Consider the following 20,567-nt stretch of genomic DNA (forward strand, 5'->3'; position numbering starts at 1 on the left):
ATCTGTTAATTGCAAAAGGCCACAGTATGTATCCAGACATATACTATGCCAATTTATTATAACATACTAGATTTTGGGAACAACTTGATGCATATAAAGATAAGTGATTTCAAAAAATGGGACTGATCTTGTTTTGATGCTATGGCTTCAGGCTGCTCACCTGAAGTGGTGAAAAAAGGATGGCAAGACTTCACTAGATGGCTTTTTCAGTTTTAGAGTTCAATGCCTTTAGTATGCCGATAAAAATAAACTTTATTTAAATATACAAGAACCTTTCTATTTTAAATTTCCAATTTTGAAAACATGATTGTATTTGCAGAACTATGCCGTCTCTGTCAATTGTACATAATTCTGAATTTCTCAAACCTGAAAATCATTTGGCCTATATTAATGTTTTCTACATGGTTTTGAAATTTCAGCCAATTTAGAATGCTAGATTGAATGCTTTGTTGACTAAGGCCTGCTATGGGGAGCAGCTCTATTGTCTTAGTAGTACACTTTTAGGCATGTTTCATGAAAATAGATGCAATTATAACCATACTATGACTTTCCCTGGGTTTTAAAATCCTTTGAAGTAACCTATTCTTCAAAAAAGCAGTAAAAACTGTACTTTTTCAGAAGTCCTATGATCAAGCTTAATTATGCTTCAAGCCATCATGAAAATAGTTATTTCCATGTTGAGAGGTTTGTGTAATTGTTAGTGAATATGTTTTTATTATAAACTGCATGGAGTCATTTGGAATAAAGCAGTATACAAATATATCAACAATAACCCAATCTCTAAGAGACTAAAATTTCATGTATAAACTTAAAAATGATTTAATGAGGAATTATTCCATGTTGTAAAAAGGTACTACTTAGCAAGTTATTGCAGGAAAGATGGAATGTGTTACTTACCATGTAGCATGAAGTTATATTCTATTTAACTGAAGTGTCATTCTCATACTTTCATGAATTGGGTATTAAAGTGGACTATCTTCCTTTTTAGATACAAACATTAAACAATGCAAGTAATTCTTTTAAATGAAACTGCTAACTTATATTCTGAGATCTGGATCACAAATTTAAAATGTTGTATTGGATATTTCTATAACTTTTTCTAAGTTTAGATATGGATTCATCAAATCTTAAGCTTATTTAATTCTGATTCTTAGCTAATGCTTTTGCTGATTGATTCTAGAATGATTTTTCTATCATTCTATCAAAAGACTCATTTGCATATGAAAACTGGAATTTGATTTACATTTCATGTGGAGTTGCCACCAAAAGTTGTAAATGCAGATAAATTTTGAAAAATTTGATACAGTTTTCTATTTCCATCAACAAACAATGATTTGAAGGACGATATGGCTGAAAATGAATAAAATAAAATAAAATGTGAACATTCTACTATTGATGTCAGTTCTATTTTCAATTAATTATATAGATCTGTTTTGAACATAAATGGCACTAGTTGCTGTACTTAAAATGATGGTTTTCTTTCAGCTATGAACAAATGAATGTGTAAGAATAGAACCTAGTTTCTAATATGTAGTTGTATATATTTATATTTGTATATATTTATATACAACTGCAGAAACGAAGTAATACTTTGTCTTGTTGTTTTTTAAAATTAGGACATCCAGTTACTTCTCAGTTGCTTCTCTTTGTGGAAGAAAAGTGAGTAACCTCCATGGAAGATACTCAGGATTTAAATGAACAGTCAGTAAGTAAATATTTGGCTAAATTGTCACACATTTATTTTTAATGGGAGAGATCCAACATTATGTGAGAAAATTGCTCAAACAGCGGGACTTTTCATTTCACTTTTCAGTCCTCTTGTCTCCCCATGGAGGTTTCATAGCCTTGCAGAATAGATGGGGAGAATTACAGAACTGTACCATTGACAGATGCAGTTTTTATAGCAGAGTAGAAATCCACATGCTCAATGATATTTTTCAGCTGTATATGAAAATGTGTACTTCTGTGGCCATTTGTGTTTTTATAACATACATAGATTATATTACATACTATAGTTAGTCCTCGACTTACAACCATTTGTTTAGTAAATTACAATGGCACTGAAAAACATGACATACGATCGTATTTTTACAATTATGACCATTGACCCCTCCCTGTGGTCACGTGGTCAAAATTTGCATAGCTGGCAACTGGTAGGAATTCTGACCGTTGCCATGTCCCAGGGTCATGTGATCACCATTTGTAACCTTCCCTACTGGCTTCTGACAAGCAAAATCAGTGGGGGAAGCCAGATTCAGAGACCACATGAGTCATTGGATAACTGCAATGATTTGCTTAACAGCTTTGGCAAAAAAATTATAATCATAAAATAGATCTCAACTCATTTAATAACTGCCTTGCTTAGCTATGGAAATTTTGGGCTCAATGATGATCATAAATTGAGGACTACCAGCACATTTTAACAAAATGGACAAAGTTTTTTGTATTATTGCTATATCTGCTGACTGCATTCCTGTCCCAAATACTTCTCTTGCTCCTCCTCCTGTTACTACTACTGCTACAATAATATATTTAACCAGAAGTTGGACTGCTTGAATGTAGTATAGGATATCCTCATATGCATGTCTTTATTTTGGAGAAGCTTTTGGTTTTGAATTAAATATTCTATATTCTATTTCTGTTTATAGAAATAATTATTTGGCTAAATATTTTTCCGAATTAATAATTAATATTCATCATCAAGCTTTAAAAAACTATACAGTTTAATAGTAGTCAGTAAGATAATTATAATAACCAACAATTCTAGGCGTAATGGGTTTAATGGGTTGGTTTAGGAACTACACATGATTTGCAATATCTTTATACAGGTTTTGGGCACATTCCAAGTGCAATTCAGAATTGACAAAATGGACAGCTCATAGGCTCCATGAAAGCTCTTTCCTTCCTTCCTGCAATGCTTAGATCTTTCCCTGAAAATAATGTTGATTAAATTGTTCTAAAATATAGTTTTTGTAGTTTTTGTTTTTCTTTTATAATTTTTTTAAAACCCTTAAAATAAGAACATTCATCTTCTAGGATTAATATACTTTTAGTAAATGCTCAGACCCATCTTCACCTTCCCACCCCCATCAAAAGCTGACTTAGGCTTAATCCCAAACCCCTAGAAAACACAGCCACACTTTTTCTTTTAAAAATGGTGGGATGGTAGGAGAAAAGCAGCCCATCCCTTAAGATGTGTATATGTTTATTGAAGGCCAAAACTATTTTTCAAGGTTCAACAATCATTAGAAAGTTAAAAGCAGTGGTTTTAATTTTCAGTTTCTTTAATATATTACTAACAAATTAATCCATGTTCTGAACAATCTTGAATTCAATGCAAATTTGGAGAAACTGCAGAAAATGCATCTGTGGTAGCCAAATTTAAAGTATAGGTAAAGTATATTCATGGTAGTCCTTCAGGTTCAAAGAATTGTTAATGAAATTTATCTTTGAACATGGAGGTGGCTCTACAAGTGCAGAACCTAGCACAGTTGGACATCTCTCATGGTTTTCTATTAGTTATATTTTGTGTCTATCTCCAAAGTTGGTAAGGCTTTCATAGCAGAGGAGCTGCAGCTTCTAGATTTCTTGGCTGTGGATGTCATAGTGGCACTAGGTTTCTTTCATAGTATCTTTGTAACATTTGTGTTGTTGACCTCAGTCTCTTCCTGGATTCCAGTACACTCATGGACCATACACCAGTCATCCATTCTGATGTCATGTCCCCCCTATCACATCTGGACTCTGATAATCAGAGATTCAATGCTGGTATTGAATCCAAGAAATCCAGATTTGATGCCCTACAGTTACATAAGCACATTTTGGACAATTGACATCTGCCTCATATTTGTATTGTCCTGTAGTATGAGGTCAAGATTTTCAACATTTTTTTTGCCAATTTCCAGCATTTACTTCCAATTTCTAGCAAAAAATGCCCATTGGTGAAATCAGCTTCGCTTATGGCCACCGTATCTGCAAAAAATGTTGCAAAATTGTGTATAATTACATGGTGACCCATTTTAACAACTACCATGATTTACAACCATAATTCCAGCTCATTTTAACTTAAACAAGAGATTCAACAATTGCAAATAATACATTCACTATAATATGCAATTACGGTTGATTTAATTTGATGAGACTGAGGGCAGAATGTTAATATCATACATGTACATTTGTTTTACTGTAGAGGAAAGAAGGATTACCCAACGTATCTTTAACATCTAGAAAGAATATTGTTACTAAAAGTCTTTCCAATTTGATATTTTGGAATTTAGTTGGAAATCTTTAATATACACACTAAGAGGTTGCACTGTAAATATTAGTCTTTCTCATTTTACTTATGCTAATTATCAAATGTATGTCAACTTTATCCCTTCTGGTTCAAATATAAATATTGATATTAAGCTGCAACTAACATACCAATAATATAATTCTAGATATTCTATGAGACAGCTCTTTCTTCATGTAGCATTACAAAGGAAAGCTAAAATACTATTTCTGACATTGCTTTTTCTAATTTATACAAAGTAATTACAAAAAACTAAAACACCCCAGTGGCAGCTTGGTAACTTCAATTGTGCATGTCCTAGTCTTGCCTTAAACTGAATTTTGGTTCACATTAAATGTGACTTGGCATCATTGCACAAATTGCACTGAGTATAATATTTCATTATTTACAATTAACTTGCATTAATTGTGATCTATCTGTACTGCAAATAACTTACTTTTTACATGTTATTTTTCACTCTTAATTTGCCTTCCCAATTCCACATTTCCATAATTTAATGACAACAGGATCTATTGTAATACCCACATGTCTTTATAAATAAATGAAAAACTATAAATGAACTATAAATGAAAAACGAATGCAAAGCTTCTAGGTTTGTGGTTCTGTATACTATAATGTCTTGCATGGAAGGATTACCTCTTTGGGAAAAGGTTTACAAATCCTAAAATTGTTTTTCAAGTTTCAGAAGCACACCTCATTGTAACACATGTTTTCTGAAATGGCAAAATGAATGATTAAAGATAACCAGGAAAAGATTCACGAATAGAAGCAGAAGACAAAAGTTTTCCCCAGTGAAAATTTTTATATAATGGCAAAAAAAACTCTCATTATATTCCTTCCAATTCCTTGGTTTTCATTATTTAACTAACAAAGCAAAACACAAGGTGGGGTGAGATCTTTCAGGCACTGTACTCATTCAACTTTCTAGTACAAAATATATTAATCTCATGGTTATTGAGTTCTCTGGAAATGTATCATGAATAATACCCTTAAACATTAAAGCTGTTTTAAACAGCATTATCTTTTGTTTTGTAATACTGAAAACCAAGAAAATGGAAGGAATATAATGAGATATTTTTATCTTTAGCTATGTCATGAAGAGTTAGTATTCCTGTTTCAGGGAAATCCAGAAAAAATTAAATAGACCACCTCACTCTGCAATGTGTGTGCGTGTGTGTGTGTGTACACACACACATGCACTGCAGTATGTAATTATTTAATACATGATTGTGAATGTTTGTAAATGTTTCTTTTGCAAAAGATTTGTAAGCTTGTCATGATTGCTTTGAAGAAATAACTACTGTATTTCTATAAGAATGCTTTGAATTAAAATCGAGAACCTGCAGCTTAGTCAGAACTGGGCTGTTGTGTGTGTGTGTGTGTGTGTGTGGTGCACGCGCGCATGCAGCTGCATATGTGAAAGCAGCGAATGTGCACAAAATCATTCCCTCTCCCCCACCCCACCTCCAACTGTCTACCAAGCCAGAAAAGCTGGAGTCCATCACTATAGGTCAATGGGATACTTTTTATCTTAGGAACCTAGCTGGGATGCACTTTACTTTTAGCCAGATGTAGATCTGGCTGCCTTAGTTATCATGGCAATTTAATGGAGGACGTTAGTTGACATAGCTTATCATTTGATAAGGGACATTCCTTTCTGGTCCAAGAGTGTTATGAATAATTCATATTAGATTATGAATAATAAAAGGATTTATAATTTTAAAACACTAAGTGATATTTTAAGTGATTAAAATAAAACAAGCTATAAAGGTAGATACTATCAATACATCTTTAAAAAGGGCGAGCAGAACCTTAAAACTGTGAAAATTATATTTAGAAAGATACAAGCACTTTTTCTAAGACTACATGGGGCCATTATTTTCTAAGAGAATGTGAGGATTTTAATTAATAAAATTGGGAATAATTTGGATTATATGCCATCTAAAAATATCCCTAACTGTATTCTTTTAAAAACTGCCTGGTTTCTTTACAATAGCAAAGAACATATATTTTACATATAACATACAAAATAGGCATGAATGTGAACATAAGAATTTATTTTTAAAAATGCACAGTTGAAGTTGTATTTTTTTTTGTTTCTATAATAATATACAGTAATTGGAGCCTTCTAATGAGATCAATTATTCTGGAGAAGCCATAAAATTTTAAAGTCATTTCTCCGTTGTTTTTGCTTCTTTTCTACTTCTTTTCCTTTTGCTAATTCTTTTTTCTTTTCTTTTTTTCTTTTCCATTTTCTTTTCTTTTGGGGTTTTGCAGGAAGTGTATATATATGATGGAAACTCTGGAAACTAATAGGCAATTAATATGTAGGATTACTTGTTGAGGTTGGAGGTTTAATTTTAGACAGGAGTGTCTGGGGATTCCTAATTGGTATCTCAGTGTTTGAACAGAAACGTAATTCAATTTGTCTTGAGAACAATTTCTCAAGACAAATTAGAGTGTCCAGTATTTTAATAAAAATATTGATTAAGGTTGTAATCTCTTAAACACCAAATTTGTGTATGTTTTTTTTAAATTCAGTACAATTTAGTTGTAGGTACACTTATAGAATTATGCTGTGTTAATGGCAAATTAAAAATAATTTTATACTTGTAGTACATGTTGTTGGAATATGATAGAACAAGATAAAATAGGATACATTTGTTTGGTTTTATTTGTTTTTAAGAAATGTGCCCAATAGTGGTTACAACAGTTTTCCTTTTATCAAAAGTAGCTCATTCAATTTATTTATCTGTTTTTGGTCAACTGCATTAAGGTAAACAACCTAACAATCATTTGGGTATCTAGATACTTCACAGATCTACCACAGTAATATTTTTACTACTTGAAAATTTTCTAAGTATGGTATTTATCACATGAAGTTACTACCCACATCATGAATTGACAACTAACTTGATTATCAGGAAGTGATTTGCTCAGCTTAGAACAGTATTTTCTGTCAACAAGGAATAGTAATAATGATGAATTCTAAAGTTACATTCATAGTTTTCTTGAATTATAAAGTTATGTTGACACCAATAGTATAGATAAGCTAGAACTAATCATTGCTGTAAATACCACAATTCTCTACAAGTACAGTAACTTTTCACATCAATGCTTTACAAACCTTGCACAAAATTGTTAATTGGAAATAATTTTGTGTGTGTGTGTAATCTTGGTAAAGCTTTAAATTTTAAGAAAATTTAAAAATAGTGTAATGATTGCTTACATATTATTTGTTTGATGATAATTCACATAATTTTCTTGTGCTAAAGTCAGGCAAGGCTGAAGACTGATTTATAGCTTCAAAGGAAGTCCTTTCATTGCTTCTTTATCTCAGAATGCCTTTATGTAACTTGAGATCTTAACACATGGCAAAGTACTATCTAATTAAGCTTGTAACCTTCCATTACCATCTTAAGCCTGAAACAATTTTCATATAAAGGCTTAACACCATGTTCACATATTAAAACTTTTGTCTTTTCCTTAAAGTTTCTTTGGAGAGAAAGTGGTTTATAATCCAGATATTTGGAACTGAGTATGATAGAAACTATTACTTTACTGAGCCTGTGTTGAAATGTATTTTTCACATCAAAACCTCTCTGTGTCTTCCATTTGATCTATAAGAAACAGTGGATCCATTGCAGATATCAATGTAAAACGTTTGAGTCAATTTGGTTCTATGCTGTTTTTACTTGGGATGAAACTGCAATCAAATCTGTGTTGTATCAGCTTTATTTAAAAGATGGTACAAATGGTGGCATCTGGGAGGCAATTCACCGTTTAATTATATTAGACTGTAATAAAATCTGCCATAATGAGATTAAATTCAATTATTAATCAGGAGCTGACATAGGCACAAAGCAGCATAAATAATAGATGAAGGCTGTGTCTGCTGTTTCTAGCTGAGAACCTACTTCACTGCAGAAATACTTTTTAACAAACTGGCATTAGGCTTTCTGTAGTGGCATTATATATCTTCTTTAGACTGCAATCTTAAATGAACACTTCCATTGCTGGTAGAATGTTTTAAACTAGCAAATTATATCCTAAAGTATTTATTACTTTGAAAATATTGTAGAACTTTAAATATTTTTTGGGAAAAATAATGAAGTTATGTGAAGAAGCATATACTGGGAGAAAGATATGCCCTCCTAGTATCTCCATTGACTCTATTCTAGTTTTTCTTTATTTTTCATCATAATTTTTCTGGTGTTCATTTGTTTCCTTCTTTCTTTTCTCTCAGTATTTAAGAGAGATTGGGTGCACTTCTTGAACTTCTTTGGTATGAAATAAATTAACCCATTTCCCCAAGACTTGTATTTTATCTGTTAGTTTTCACTACCTTTCTTCAAAAACTACCAAAGGAGTATATGGAGATACAGAAATGCAATAACATCATAAAAACAAACCTTAAAATCCCCCAAAGATTATACAGTAGCCCCAAAGCACAGTTTTCCTGTCTTCTGATTATTGAGTCATGGAGTTGAAAAGGGATTTTAATTAAAAAAAATCTAACCCATTGCTCAATGGTGGAACAATTCCCTTGAAGGGAAATCTCCTCCTTCTCTGAGAATTAGTTCCAATGACAAATTTTTAGAATTTTTTAAAACTAGTTAATTGGAATCTGCTTTCTATATGGCCTCTTTTCAGCTATTTGAAGAGTGAATTTCTATCTCCCCTTAGTCATCTTTTTCAAGGCTAAATGGACATAATTAAATGTAAATGTACCTGGTGCTGCTGCTACTGCTTTTCTTTCTGTCTGTCTGTTGGCTAATGATGAAGCCATTCTGTCTGTTTCCCAAGGAGACATCTAGCCATATCCCAAAACCTTTATCCAGTGGTGAAATTCAATTTTTTTTACTACCGGTTTTCTGAGCTTGGCTTGGTGGGTATGGCAGGGGAAGGATACTGAAAAATCTCCATTCTCACCTCACTCCAGGGGGAGAATATTGCAAAATCTCCATTCCCACCCCACACTTGGGTCAGCCAGAGGTGATATTTGCCAGTTCTATGAACTACTCAAAATTTCCACTACCAGTTCTCCAAAACCTGTCAGAATTTGCTGAATTTCCCCTTCCTTTATCCTTTATTGTGCTAGAGAACATCTTGAAATTAACTACTCCAAAATGAAAGTCTTGATATTCTGTAGAAAACCCTTTAAGTCTCCAAGTAGACAGGTGTTCAGTAGTAAACTTACTGAATAGGTTAAATATTTTAATGTGAGAGAGCTGATTATAAGAGCCCCTTTTAGTTATTAAATTCAAAAGTCACTTCGGAAATAACTATCCTGGTCATCATTTAATTAATTAAAGCAAATGTTCTGAGTATGTTGCTATATGGTATTCAGTTAGGTACTGAGGACAACTCTTAAGCTTAGATGTTATCCTGTCAAAGATTTTTTTAGAGAGAGGTGAGGGAAGAAGAAGAGAGTGTTAGGAGAGTGGGCAGGGGAGTGGGAAGAGGAGAAGAGAAAAAAGGAGTGGAAAGAGGAGAAGGAGAAAGGAAGGAGAAGCAGAGAAGAGAAGGATGACAGAGGAAAGAAAGGGGGTAGGGAGGAGGAGAATAGAGGGAGAAGAAAATGATGGATATGGTACAAATATGGTGTATGGAGCCAATAATCTTTTTGGGGGGTTGATGGTAAGACGAATTGATGTAAATATTTAATATAAAATAATGTTTATTAAAGCCATTTTTCGCTCTCCCAGGCTCTAGAGGCTTCATAGGAGCCTGGGAAGGGTGAAAAGAGCCCCCCTGTGCACCCCTGGAGATCCTCCAGAGGCTTCCGGAGCTTCCCTGAAGCCTCCGGAGTGCAAAAAACCAGTCCTATGGGCAATCTGGAAGTTTGGGAACGGACTTCCAGTTTGCTCATAGAGTCTGTTTAAGCCTTCTGGAGGCCTCAGGAACTTTCAGGAGGCTTCCCTGAAGTCTCCGGAGGACTAAAAACGACACTACGAGTCCTCCAGAAGCTTCCAGGGAAGCCTCCTGAAGGTCCCTGAATCCTCTGGAGGGCTTAAACCGACCCTACGAGCAAACTGGAGTGACTTCCGGTTTGCTCATAGGGTCATTTTTTGCCCTTCAGAGGCTTCGAGGGGGGAGGCTTTTTTCGGCCCCCCCCCCAGGCTCCTATAAAACCTCTGGAGCCTGGGGAGGGCAAAAAATGGGAGGAACGCCTTGTGCACGTATGCACACTGGGAGGGCCATGCGCTGCATTATGGGTGTGGCACGCCTGCGCACGACCCCCTGCGCTCCCCCCCTTATGGCACGCATGCCAAAAAAGTTTTCACCATCATGGCCTATGCTAGGTTCATACAAATAATTCACAAAGCTGTTTATAAACAAAACATCCATATTTTAAAGTGTATGAAGTTTAAACCTACCACCCATCATTTATACTACCCTGTTGTTATCTCTGAACAAATTTCACAGCATTTTTTTTCTTTTTCTTTTACTTGGACTAACATTTTTTCCATTCCGACATTCCTCCTCTCAAATTGTTTCATTACTTTTATTTTTAATTAATTCAGTCTCATGGAAACTCCTTGCTTAACCCTCTATATCTACATCTGAAGCATTTTTTAAATCTCCATCACAATTGCTGTATACTTTTTCTTCCTTTCATAATCTCGTTAACCTTAAGATCCCTTTTCATATTTCTCATTAACATGACTACCCCCATGTCATTTTATAATATAAATTCATTTCACTCTACAACAGGCAGATATAACACCTGTTTTTCTTATGCTCTCTTTTTAGAAAATCAATCTGTCTCCTAATTTTTTCATTCAGAACACAAATTGCTTCTTCCTGCCTTTGTTCTGTTTTACTCTCTTTTTTTCTTTTCCCATGTCTGATTTGTTTTCCCCCCAAGATCGTTTTGGCACTACCAAAATGTTTTGTCTTGCATTCAGAATCTCTCATCACCCTTTCATCATAAATGGTTAAACAAATTGTGTTTTTATACTGGTTTTCATTCCTTTGCCCCATGTTTGTATATACTTATGCTTATACTGCATATTCAAGTAAACTGATATATTTTTTTCTAAGGATATGCTTACCAAACAGAATCATTTCCATTAATTCTTGGGTCCTTAATGACTTCGCCACTCTTTTATCTCATATCCATCCATCTATTCAGGTCACTTAACAGACTTGGATTGCAGTCATTCAGAATGTCCCGTAATTTACCCCAAAGTCATTTTTAATTCATCATTATCACCATTCCTTTACATGGCAACTATCATCAGAATAGTTGTTGATTCCCACTTCCATATGCACCCTCAACACCAATTACTGTTTTAGCCATTTTATCCATAATAACTTCACTTCCTTGCACATATTCTATAGCTTCACTTCCCTGCACATATTCACCAACCCCATTCAGGGAAATCAGATCACATCATTCATCTTTCCCCTTTCTTTTCATTTCATAGACACACAACATGTCTAGTTTTCTTTCTTCTTTACTTCATCTTGTAACACTTATTTCTCTAAATTATAAGTCAGTGTGTTCAGTATTTCATAATCATTATGAAACGATGTACCCATTGATACTGATCTCCAATGGCTATCATGGCCTTGGTCAATTGAGACTTCTACATAAATGTTTCTAGTGATGATAGAGAAGATGTAGACTGAATTGCTACTATGCTACTACTATGCAGCAGTCACTGATAATAGTAAAGACAGTATTGTTAATTACTGGTACATTTTCCAGAGGAAGTGAGGGAATGGTCACCTGTGGGTATTCTCAAAGCCTGATTGGTCCAAAGACAGAGAGCAAACGCTTAAATACTGGTGCCTTCCAGTCCTCTCCCAGTTTCCTCTCAGTCTTTTCTGGTCCAAGAACTGTTTGAGAATTATCCCATGGTAGGATTTAATTTTATTCCAATTGGTCTCATTTGGTTTAATTGGGCATTTTTCAAAAGTTCTCTATATTGCTAAATTCTGCAGCTGCGGCCCCAAGGGACAGTTTACTGCCCCGGGCAGTTGGGGAGGGCCCTGTGGGGCATGCTGTCTCCCCTCGCAGGGCCAGAGCCTCAGACCTATCCCCGGGATTGCGGGGTGCCAGCTCTTATTCCAGCTGCTGGAGCGGCAGCTTTCTCCTTTAAATGGGGGGAGAAGCGGCAGCAGTACCACAAGGCGCATATGAGCCACTTGCGGAGCCGCCGCTTGATTTGGGCAGCTACCGCATTCCTCTTTCGGCTCGGGCTGCTACGAGTGTTCCTGGGGGAGGGGGTGCGTGCCTGGATGCCACGTGGCCTCCCCCGACCTTGCCTGCATCAGCACGGGCCTTCGGCCGCCCGGTAGAGCCACTAGATTGGCAGAGAGAGTTCCGGCAGCCATTTTGCTTTGGTCGCCACGTGCGCGAGGATCGCGCTTTGGCCTATGGCCATTAAGGCTGGTACAGTGGCTCTCCTTTGGCATAGCAGGTGACTGGGACAGCAGGCCTAGGTCCCGGTGGGGCCTACTGCGGCTTGTAATCCTCCATTCCTTCCGGCTGGATGCGTAAGTGGGGTAATGGAGGAGGGCTAGGATATTCCCCAGGGCCAGGTGGCAGACCTGGTGAGAGGTGAGGTGGCCCACTGCAGGGGGTGGGGTTTTCCTCTGCCCTAACTCCCATCTTGATCCTCCTCGAGGGAGGAGGTCAAGGGATGCATGGTGGCACAGTACTTAGAACGCAGTATTGCAGGCTAATTCTGCTGATTGCCAGGGGTTCTATCCTGGCCTGCTCAGGGTTGACTCAGCTTTCCATCCTTTAGAGGTTGGCAAAATGAGGACTGGTTCTGTAAACAGCTTAACATGGGGCTCTAAAACAATCTGAAGAGATGTATAAGTTCTAAGTGTGAGGGCTATTGCCATATATACCAGGGACTGGTTTTGGTCTCCCTCAGGCCCCTTTCGGCCCGATCTGCTCCTAAGGGTTTAATCCTTCTTCATCGTGGGCCTCCCCAGGCAGGTTTCCCTTTTTTTCCGGGTGGAGTGGGGTCCCCTCTCCCTCCCGCTCAGGGGATCCTGAGAGGGTGCTTCTAGGGGGTCCTACCCTTGCGCAGGTTGGCTCCCCAGGGGCCTGGTTCTGCCTATGGTGATATGGAGGAATTGGATCTGCTCCCTGCTTCCTTTCCAGGCATGGAGGTCTGGGCCACGCCCAGTATTGGGCTACATCCCCTCCCATGGTAGCGAGGCTTCGCTCATGGGGGAGGAAAATTCTCCAAGGCTTGGGTTGCTTGGAGGACGAGGGTGCAGCCCCATTGGATGGGCCCGTTTCTCTGGGCTTCCTAGCCCCAGACATGTTCACAATTCTCTTGGGCAAGGCACAGAACTTACCTAGGTGGGGAATGGCCTCGGTTCCTCCACCTAGGGATCCTGACATGGCCATGTTTTCTGCCACGGCCATGAACTAGGAGGAGATTCTGGCTCTCCCTTGTTTAGGGAGGCGCTGACCATCCAGTGGGCGCATTCCCCTGACTTCTTGTGTCCTGGGAGCATTGGCCGCTGGCACTTAGAGTGGAACAGGCCCTTGCCAAGGCTGTTCAGTTGCTGTCCGTTGCCTCTCCGGTGGCTGCCCTGGTATCCTTCTTTGGGTGGCATCGGTGATGCGGCAGATTAGTTGTACAGGGACTGGGCATGCTGAGCTTTCCTTAAGGGAGCACTTGATTGCCGCTGCATGGGCTGCCAAGTCCGCGACCTCGGCCTCCTGTTTTTAGCTGGGCCTTGGTCTTGTGACTTATGCAGCTCCAGGAGTGCATTCCCATCCAAGGCGAGCGGCTCCACCAGGATCTCTTCTAGATCAGGGCAGCCTGCCAGTTTTCCGCTGATGCGACCTGGGCTTGCTCAAGTTTGTGCCCAGGGCGCTGGCCACTTCGGTCACATCTCACGGGCTCCTCTGGCTGTATCACTGGCTGATGGCCAACTTGGCCTAATGGAACTGGGCGGCCGTTCCATTCGAGGTGCCTGATCCCTTTTGGGGGGGCTCAACCTCGTTCTGAAAATGGGGGCAAGGAAAAGTTCGTCCGTATGTGGCTGTGAAGCCCGGGTCTAAGTCTCATTCTTGTCATGTGCCACAGTATAGGGCTTCAGATTATGTCGATAACCAGCGTTCTCTTCTTTCCACTCTGTCAGGTCGTCCTTTCAGGATGGAAACGGTTTCCATCACCAGTCCAGGTGGCCCGTTTGCAGAGGGGGTGGCCATCCTACTGCAAAGGGAAGTGACTCAAACTCGGGTAATCCCATCGGAGGCCGTCTTCCCTCTAGGCAGATCAATGGGGCGGGATCACGTCGGGCGCTTGGGTCCGAGCCATGGTTCGTCACGTTCCCGGGTTGGAATTTCTCTCTACCCCACCGGCTCTCTTCAGGGCATTCCCTCCGTCCCGGAGCCTGCCGCCGCCTGATGGCTCAGACCATCGCCCTTCTTCTCAGCATTCAGCAGTGGAGGCAGTTCCTCTGGAGGAACGGGTGCTGGACTGCTTCTCCCACCTGTTCATGGTTCCAAACGGGTGGCTGGAGGGCTTGTCGGGTCCTCGAACGTCTACACCGTTTTCTGGTGCACGGGCGATGAGAGAGTCTTCCCTCAGTTCCACCTGGGCGGCCTTTGTCCAGTGGTGTTCTCCTCCTGCCTTTTCTCCCGACAGGGCCTCGTTTCCTAACATCTCGGGTTTCCTACGAGAAGGGCCTTGGCGACGGGCTTTCATGGGAGTTGCGCCGCCAGGTGGCAGCTTTGTCTTCGGTCCTGGAGGGGGTGGGGTCTTCTTCCCTCTTTCAGGTTCCCCTGATCAAGCTTTTTTGTAGGGGGCGGCTTCTCGGGTCTCCCTCCATCCACGGGTTCCCCACGTGGGTTCTTCCCCTTGTGCTCAGGGCTTTGAAGGGGCCCCTTTTGAACCTCTTCGGTCTGTTCATCTGCGGTTCTGGTCTTGGAGGTGGCTTTCCTGGTGGCGGTTGCCTCCGCCCGGCGTATTTGGATTTGGGCGCCCTGTTTTCCAGGGTCGACCTTTGCCATCTTCTACAGGACAGGGCGGTGCTTCGCCTTGCTCCTACCTTCTTCCCGAAGATGAACACTCCCTTTCATAAGGCTCGGGAGTTTGTCTTGCCCATGCCCGTTCCTATGATGGGGGGCTCTGGCGTCGGTTGGATGTGCCGCGCTCTGCGGATTTTCCTCCAGCGGACCAAGGGGATCCGTAGATCAGAGCCCTGGTTCGCTTCGTTCCAGCTGGGTGCATTTGGTTCTGGGGTGTCCTCGGCCACCATTGGCCGTTGCCTGCGTCAGGCCATTGCAGGGCCTACGGGGCAGCTGGTCGTCTGGCTCCGTTGGGCATCACGGCCCGTTTTCCCAGGAGTGCCATGGCCACGGCCACACCCATCTGCTGGTGCTGTCATGTGGCCTCTTGGGCTTCTTCGATGCCTTTTCGCCTGACGTTATCGTCTGGATGCTTTGCCTTCGGCGGATGCGTCATTTGGTTGGTAGGTCTTGCAGGGGGTGGCGGCTGATGCTCCCCTTGGGCCTTAGTGGTTTCCTGTTTTCCCTCCCTGGGACTATAGCTTGGGTATGTCTCACAGGTGACCATTCCCTCACTTCCTCTGGAAAGAGAATGTTGGTCTTACCTGAACGTGTCTTTTAAGAGGAAGGGAGGGATGGTCACGACCGCCCTGGTGGTTTTTCCTTTGGGGCCAAGGGGGCGGGGTGGTTCCCGGGGGGTTTCGTTGTTGTTGTCTTTTTGTCGTTTCTGTTCGCCTTAGAGGAAACTGGAATAGGACTGGAAGGCACCAGTATTTAAGCGTTTGCTCTCAGTCTTTGGACCAATCAGGCTTTGAGAATACCCACAGGTGACCATTCCCTCCCTTCCTCTTAAAAGACACGTTCAGGTAAGACCAACATTCTTTTTGGCCGGTGTGACATATTGCAAGTAGTATACAACAAGCACTTTCAAGAATATTTATTCTGTTACAGTCACTCTATTTTGTAGAAACTGGAGTTTCGAAGCTTGGGTCTACTTTCCAAGCCAACATATTTGTCCACATACTATAAACTCGCCCTGCAATGAACCAAAGCATTGGATGTGTTTTATATAAGAGTATATAATATGTTCAGAAGTCTGAGTGTAGAAAGGATATGGGGATATCTGTGCTAGCTTTATTGTTTACATTTGTCTCCTTACCTTTTTTATTGTTCTGTACCATAAAACCTGAAGAGAGATTGAAGTCACATACAGTTAAGCTTGATCATTGTCTTACGCATGAGGAACGTTTAATAGATTTTATATGGACATCTGGATTAGAAATGATGTTATGTTGTCTGGACAGACTTGTAGACTCAAATATATTAATGCCAGAACATTGTCAAATTGAAAAATATAGATAAAACTTAGAAGTTAAAGCATTGTACATTGTTCTTCTTACATGCTCATTATTTTTGTTGGCAAAGCATTACTGGAAGCAAGCAAATAGTAAAATACTATCAGCAGCTTTTCTGTGTGAATCTCTAGCCTCTGGCATGAAATTTTTGTCCCCTGGGATTCAGCAAAGGAACAGTGTTTATGCAGCTAGTGTAAATAAGACCAAGCTTGGCTTTATAAAAACTATTGGGTATTTTTCTATTTTAAATCCAGAATGGGTTGGCAAATTGTGAAATGCTATGTTAAAACAGTTGTTTTCTTTTACAGAGACATATAAGCTGTGATCACATTTTAAATGCAGGATACTATAAAGCTCAATTGTTTTGTATAATATCTAGTTAGGGCCTTATTTCTATGTAAGCTGTGTCTCTAATTTAAATATATTATTTTAAACAATGGCTTTAGGAGATAATGCTTACTGAGTTACTTCATTAGTAAATTATTTTCCTGGAATTGCAGAATTCCACTCTATTTTTAAGGACTAATTATTTAAATAATATCAGTTGGATACATCCAAGAACATTACATTTGAATTTATGGTGGAATATTTTAAAGGATAATAATTCAATTAACTGAGATATGTATAAAGCATTCTCTTAGCTGGAGGCTATACATTATATATATGTTCAGTTTCACTATCTTCCATACATGAGTTAGAAATTGTCTAGCAGTTACTAACACATTTTTTCATTATTTTGCATTAGCTTTTTTGAATACTGACAATAAATCCACCTTTGAGTCCAGCATAGTCCCAGTATCAGGGTTAGTTATTTTCTAATTTAAATAAAACTGGTTTTCCAAAACCACGGAAATTTTGCATGACAATTAAATATAATTATGTTTACACTTTCATCTTTGTCAATATAGTCCTTTGGACCTCTTAGTGGATTTATTAAACTTATCCTTATAGGAATTTAGATATCAACAGTGAAACAACTTTTTGAACTTTTGGTGAACTTTCTCATTTTAACTTAAATTATATTTGGTCAGGGCAGAAATCCAAAAAATTAACCAAGTCCCTTCCTTATTTCTTATAATTTCGCAATTCCTAAAATACAGCATCACAGTATATTAGATAATAAAAGAGCCGAGGTGGCGCAGTGGTTAAATGAAGCACTGCAGGCTACTTCAGCTGACTGCAGTTCTGCAGTTCTGCAGTTTGGCTGTTCAAATCTCACCGGCTCAGGGTTGACTCAGCCTTCCATCCTTCCGAGGTGGGTAAAATGAGGACCCGGATTGTTGTTGGGGGCAATATGCTGACTCTGTAAACCGCTTAGAGAGGGCCGAAAGCCCTATGAAGCGATATATAAGTCTAACTGCTATTGCTATTGCTATAGTTTGTTTATTTTTGATCCAAACTATAGTTTGCTTATTTTTACAAAACTATAAAAATAGTAACAGTAAAAGTAGTAACAACAGCTCAATGCAAAAATATGGTTATGCTCCATTTTCTATATTTGCTATAGTGATCAATCAGTATTATATGTCAGTATACTCAACATCAGAGATAATGAAATGGTAATCAATCCATGTCAAATTCCAATAGCAAGTGGAAACAGGAAGAGGGGAGAAAATGCACATTAATTATAATGCAGGAATAAGCAACATTATTGACCCAAAACCATACTGTAATAGTCTTAAAATACAAACGCGTATAACATCTAAAATGGGCAAAGAGGAGCTCCTGAGTTACATTTGAGAAGCTTAATGAGCACAACGCATGCTTATTGCTTTACTGAGCACAGTCAAAAGCCGGGGCAAGGGGGTATTGTACATCTCTGTAGCTAATGGATTAAGTAATTTTCTTAGCCAACCACCTAGTCCCGTGATGATGAACTATGGCATGGGTGCCACTTCGAGCACACGGAGCCATGTTGCCTGGCGCGCGCGGCATTGCCCATTTCTCTTCTGGGTTTCTGGCGTGCATGTGTGTGCAGTAATCAGCAGGCCTTCATGTGTGTGGCAGTGTAGCAGTGGAAACTAGAAGAGCTGGTCTTCCATTTTCCTGTGTAAACATGCGCACAAACCAGCACACCAGAAACCTAGAAGTTTAGCTGGCTGGTGCACATGCACGTACCGGAAACCAGAAGTTCATTTTTGGGTGTGCGCATGCACCCTGGGCAGTTCCTCTTCTGGGTTGCGGACCAGATGAGCACACAGGCTCTCTTTTCAGCATTCAGTGCCAAAAAGGTTCACAATCACTGATCTAGTCCCACTGAGCCGTGGTGGCACCATGGTTAGAATGCAGTGCTGCTGGCTAATTCTGCTGACTGCCAGCTGCCTGCAATTTGGCAGTTCGAATCTTACGAAGCTCAAGGTTGACTCAGCCTTCCATCCTTCCAAGGTTGATAAAATGAGGACCCAGATTGTTGGGGACAATATGCTGACTCTGTACACTGCTTAGAGAGGACTATAAAACACCAGGAAGTGGTATTAAGTCTAAGTGCTATTGCTATTGCTTTGGGAGGAAAATAATCAGAAGAGATAAGCAAGGGCAGGAGCACACCAAACACCTGTCAGCTTATTACAATTTCCACTTTTGTTTGTGCCCAGCATATTTCCAATTATTTCCTCTCTCTAGAACATTTACCGTAGTTCATTTTCAAACTAGGAAAAATGTATCTTGTTATTTATTGAAATACAAGTATAATTAACTAGTAAAATGGTCTTTGTTTCAAAAACTTACTTATAACTTAAGGGCTTCACTTTTCGTTCTTTTAAAATCCATATTTTGCTTGTGTGCAAGAATTCAATTCCTTCTCATGCAGCTTCTCTCCATTTCTATGCCTCTTGCTAGCAGCCCCTATACTTTCTTCCATAAATTGAGATCAACCACATTCATTATTCTAGCTGTGCAGCACATTTTTTCAAGTAGGATTCCAGTGCCTGAGATTAATTTTCAGTAATCCCTTCTGACTGTAAAGTGCTACTGGTAAAAATAAGTTATTTACACGACTGTATAAATATTGTAGGTCAACTGGAGTTACTCTTCATTGATATGAGCAGCACCAGATGTGTTTGCTTTTTCAGATTTTAAGTTCAAAACACTCTGGCCTTTTATTCCTAACAGGTAACTTCAGTGTTATTCTGTTTTCCCCCCTTGGGGATATATGCATATTATCTAGGTGGAGTGGGGGTTGCAATGGCTGGCCAACTTGCTTGAATTCAGTCTTAGGAATTTTTTTTCCTCCCCTTTCTACCTGCTCTATTTTTTAAAATGAGGTATGGTGTGAATGCTTTCAAGTCAGTGTTGACTTCTGTTGATTGCCTGAACCCTGCAGGTATTTTGGAAATATTTCAGACGTGATTTGACCTTTCTAGGGCTGAGAGTGCAAGCTGCTGCCCCTCTCAAGAGTTTTCTCCTGCCCTAAATGCACAGGGTGGAAATCCTTTTCAGGCTACAGAAAGGAAGCTTGGATCTTCACAATCCCTGCCTTGTTTCTCCAGTGTGTGGTTTTTCTCTTCAGCACATGCAGGGGAGAAGAACTCCTGCGCTAGGCTGGGGAAATGAACTGGTGATCCTGAAGATTTGGGTTTTGTTTCTGCAACCAGAATAGAGCTGGAAAGGACTCCCATAGCACTTCAGACACATGACTGTCCAGTCTCTTCTTAAAAACCTCTAGTGATGAAGCACTCAACAATGTCTGAAGGCAAGCTGTTCCATTGGTTAATTGTCCTCGCTGTTAGGAAGTTTCTCCTCGATTCCAGGTTGCTTTTCTCCTTGATTATTTTCCATCCATTGTTTCTTGTCCTGCTTCTGATGCTTTGGAAAATAAATTGATCTTCTCTTCTTTATGGCAGCCTCTCAAATACTGGAATACTGCTATCATGTCCCTCTAGTCCTTCTCTAGACTAGCCAAACCCAAATCCTCCAACCATTCTTCATG

General features: G+C 39.4%; 1 protein-coding gene across 1 annotated transcript in view; it reads left to right on the top strand.

Moving 5' to 3' along the window:
* Positions 1 to 1,620: 1,620 nt before the first annotated feature.
* EYA4 (EYA transcriptional coactivator and phosphatase 4) overlaps positions 1,621 to 20,567 on the top strand; it is a 122,498-nt gene continuing 103,551 nt past the window's right edge. Inside the window, 1 exon segment of the mRNA XM_032216984.1 lies at positions 1,621 to 1,705. Within this exon segment, the coding sequence (XP_032072875.1) occupies positions 1,673 to 1,705 (33 nt within the window). The 5' untranslated portion in view covers positions 1,621 to 1,672.

This window comes from Thamnophis elegans, chromosome 4, assembly GCF_009769535.1.
Source record: "Thamnophis elegans isolate rThaEle1 chromosome 4, rThaEle1.pri, whole genome shotgun sequence".
Taxonomy (NCBI): Eukaryota; Metazoa; Chordata; class Lepidosauria; order Squamata; family Colubridae; genus Thamnophis; species Thamnophis elegans.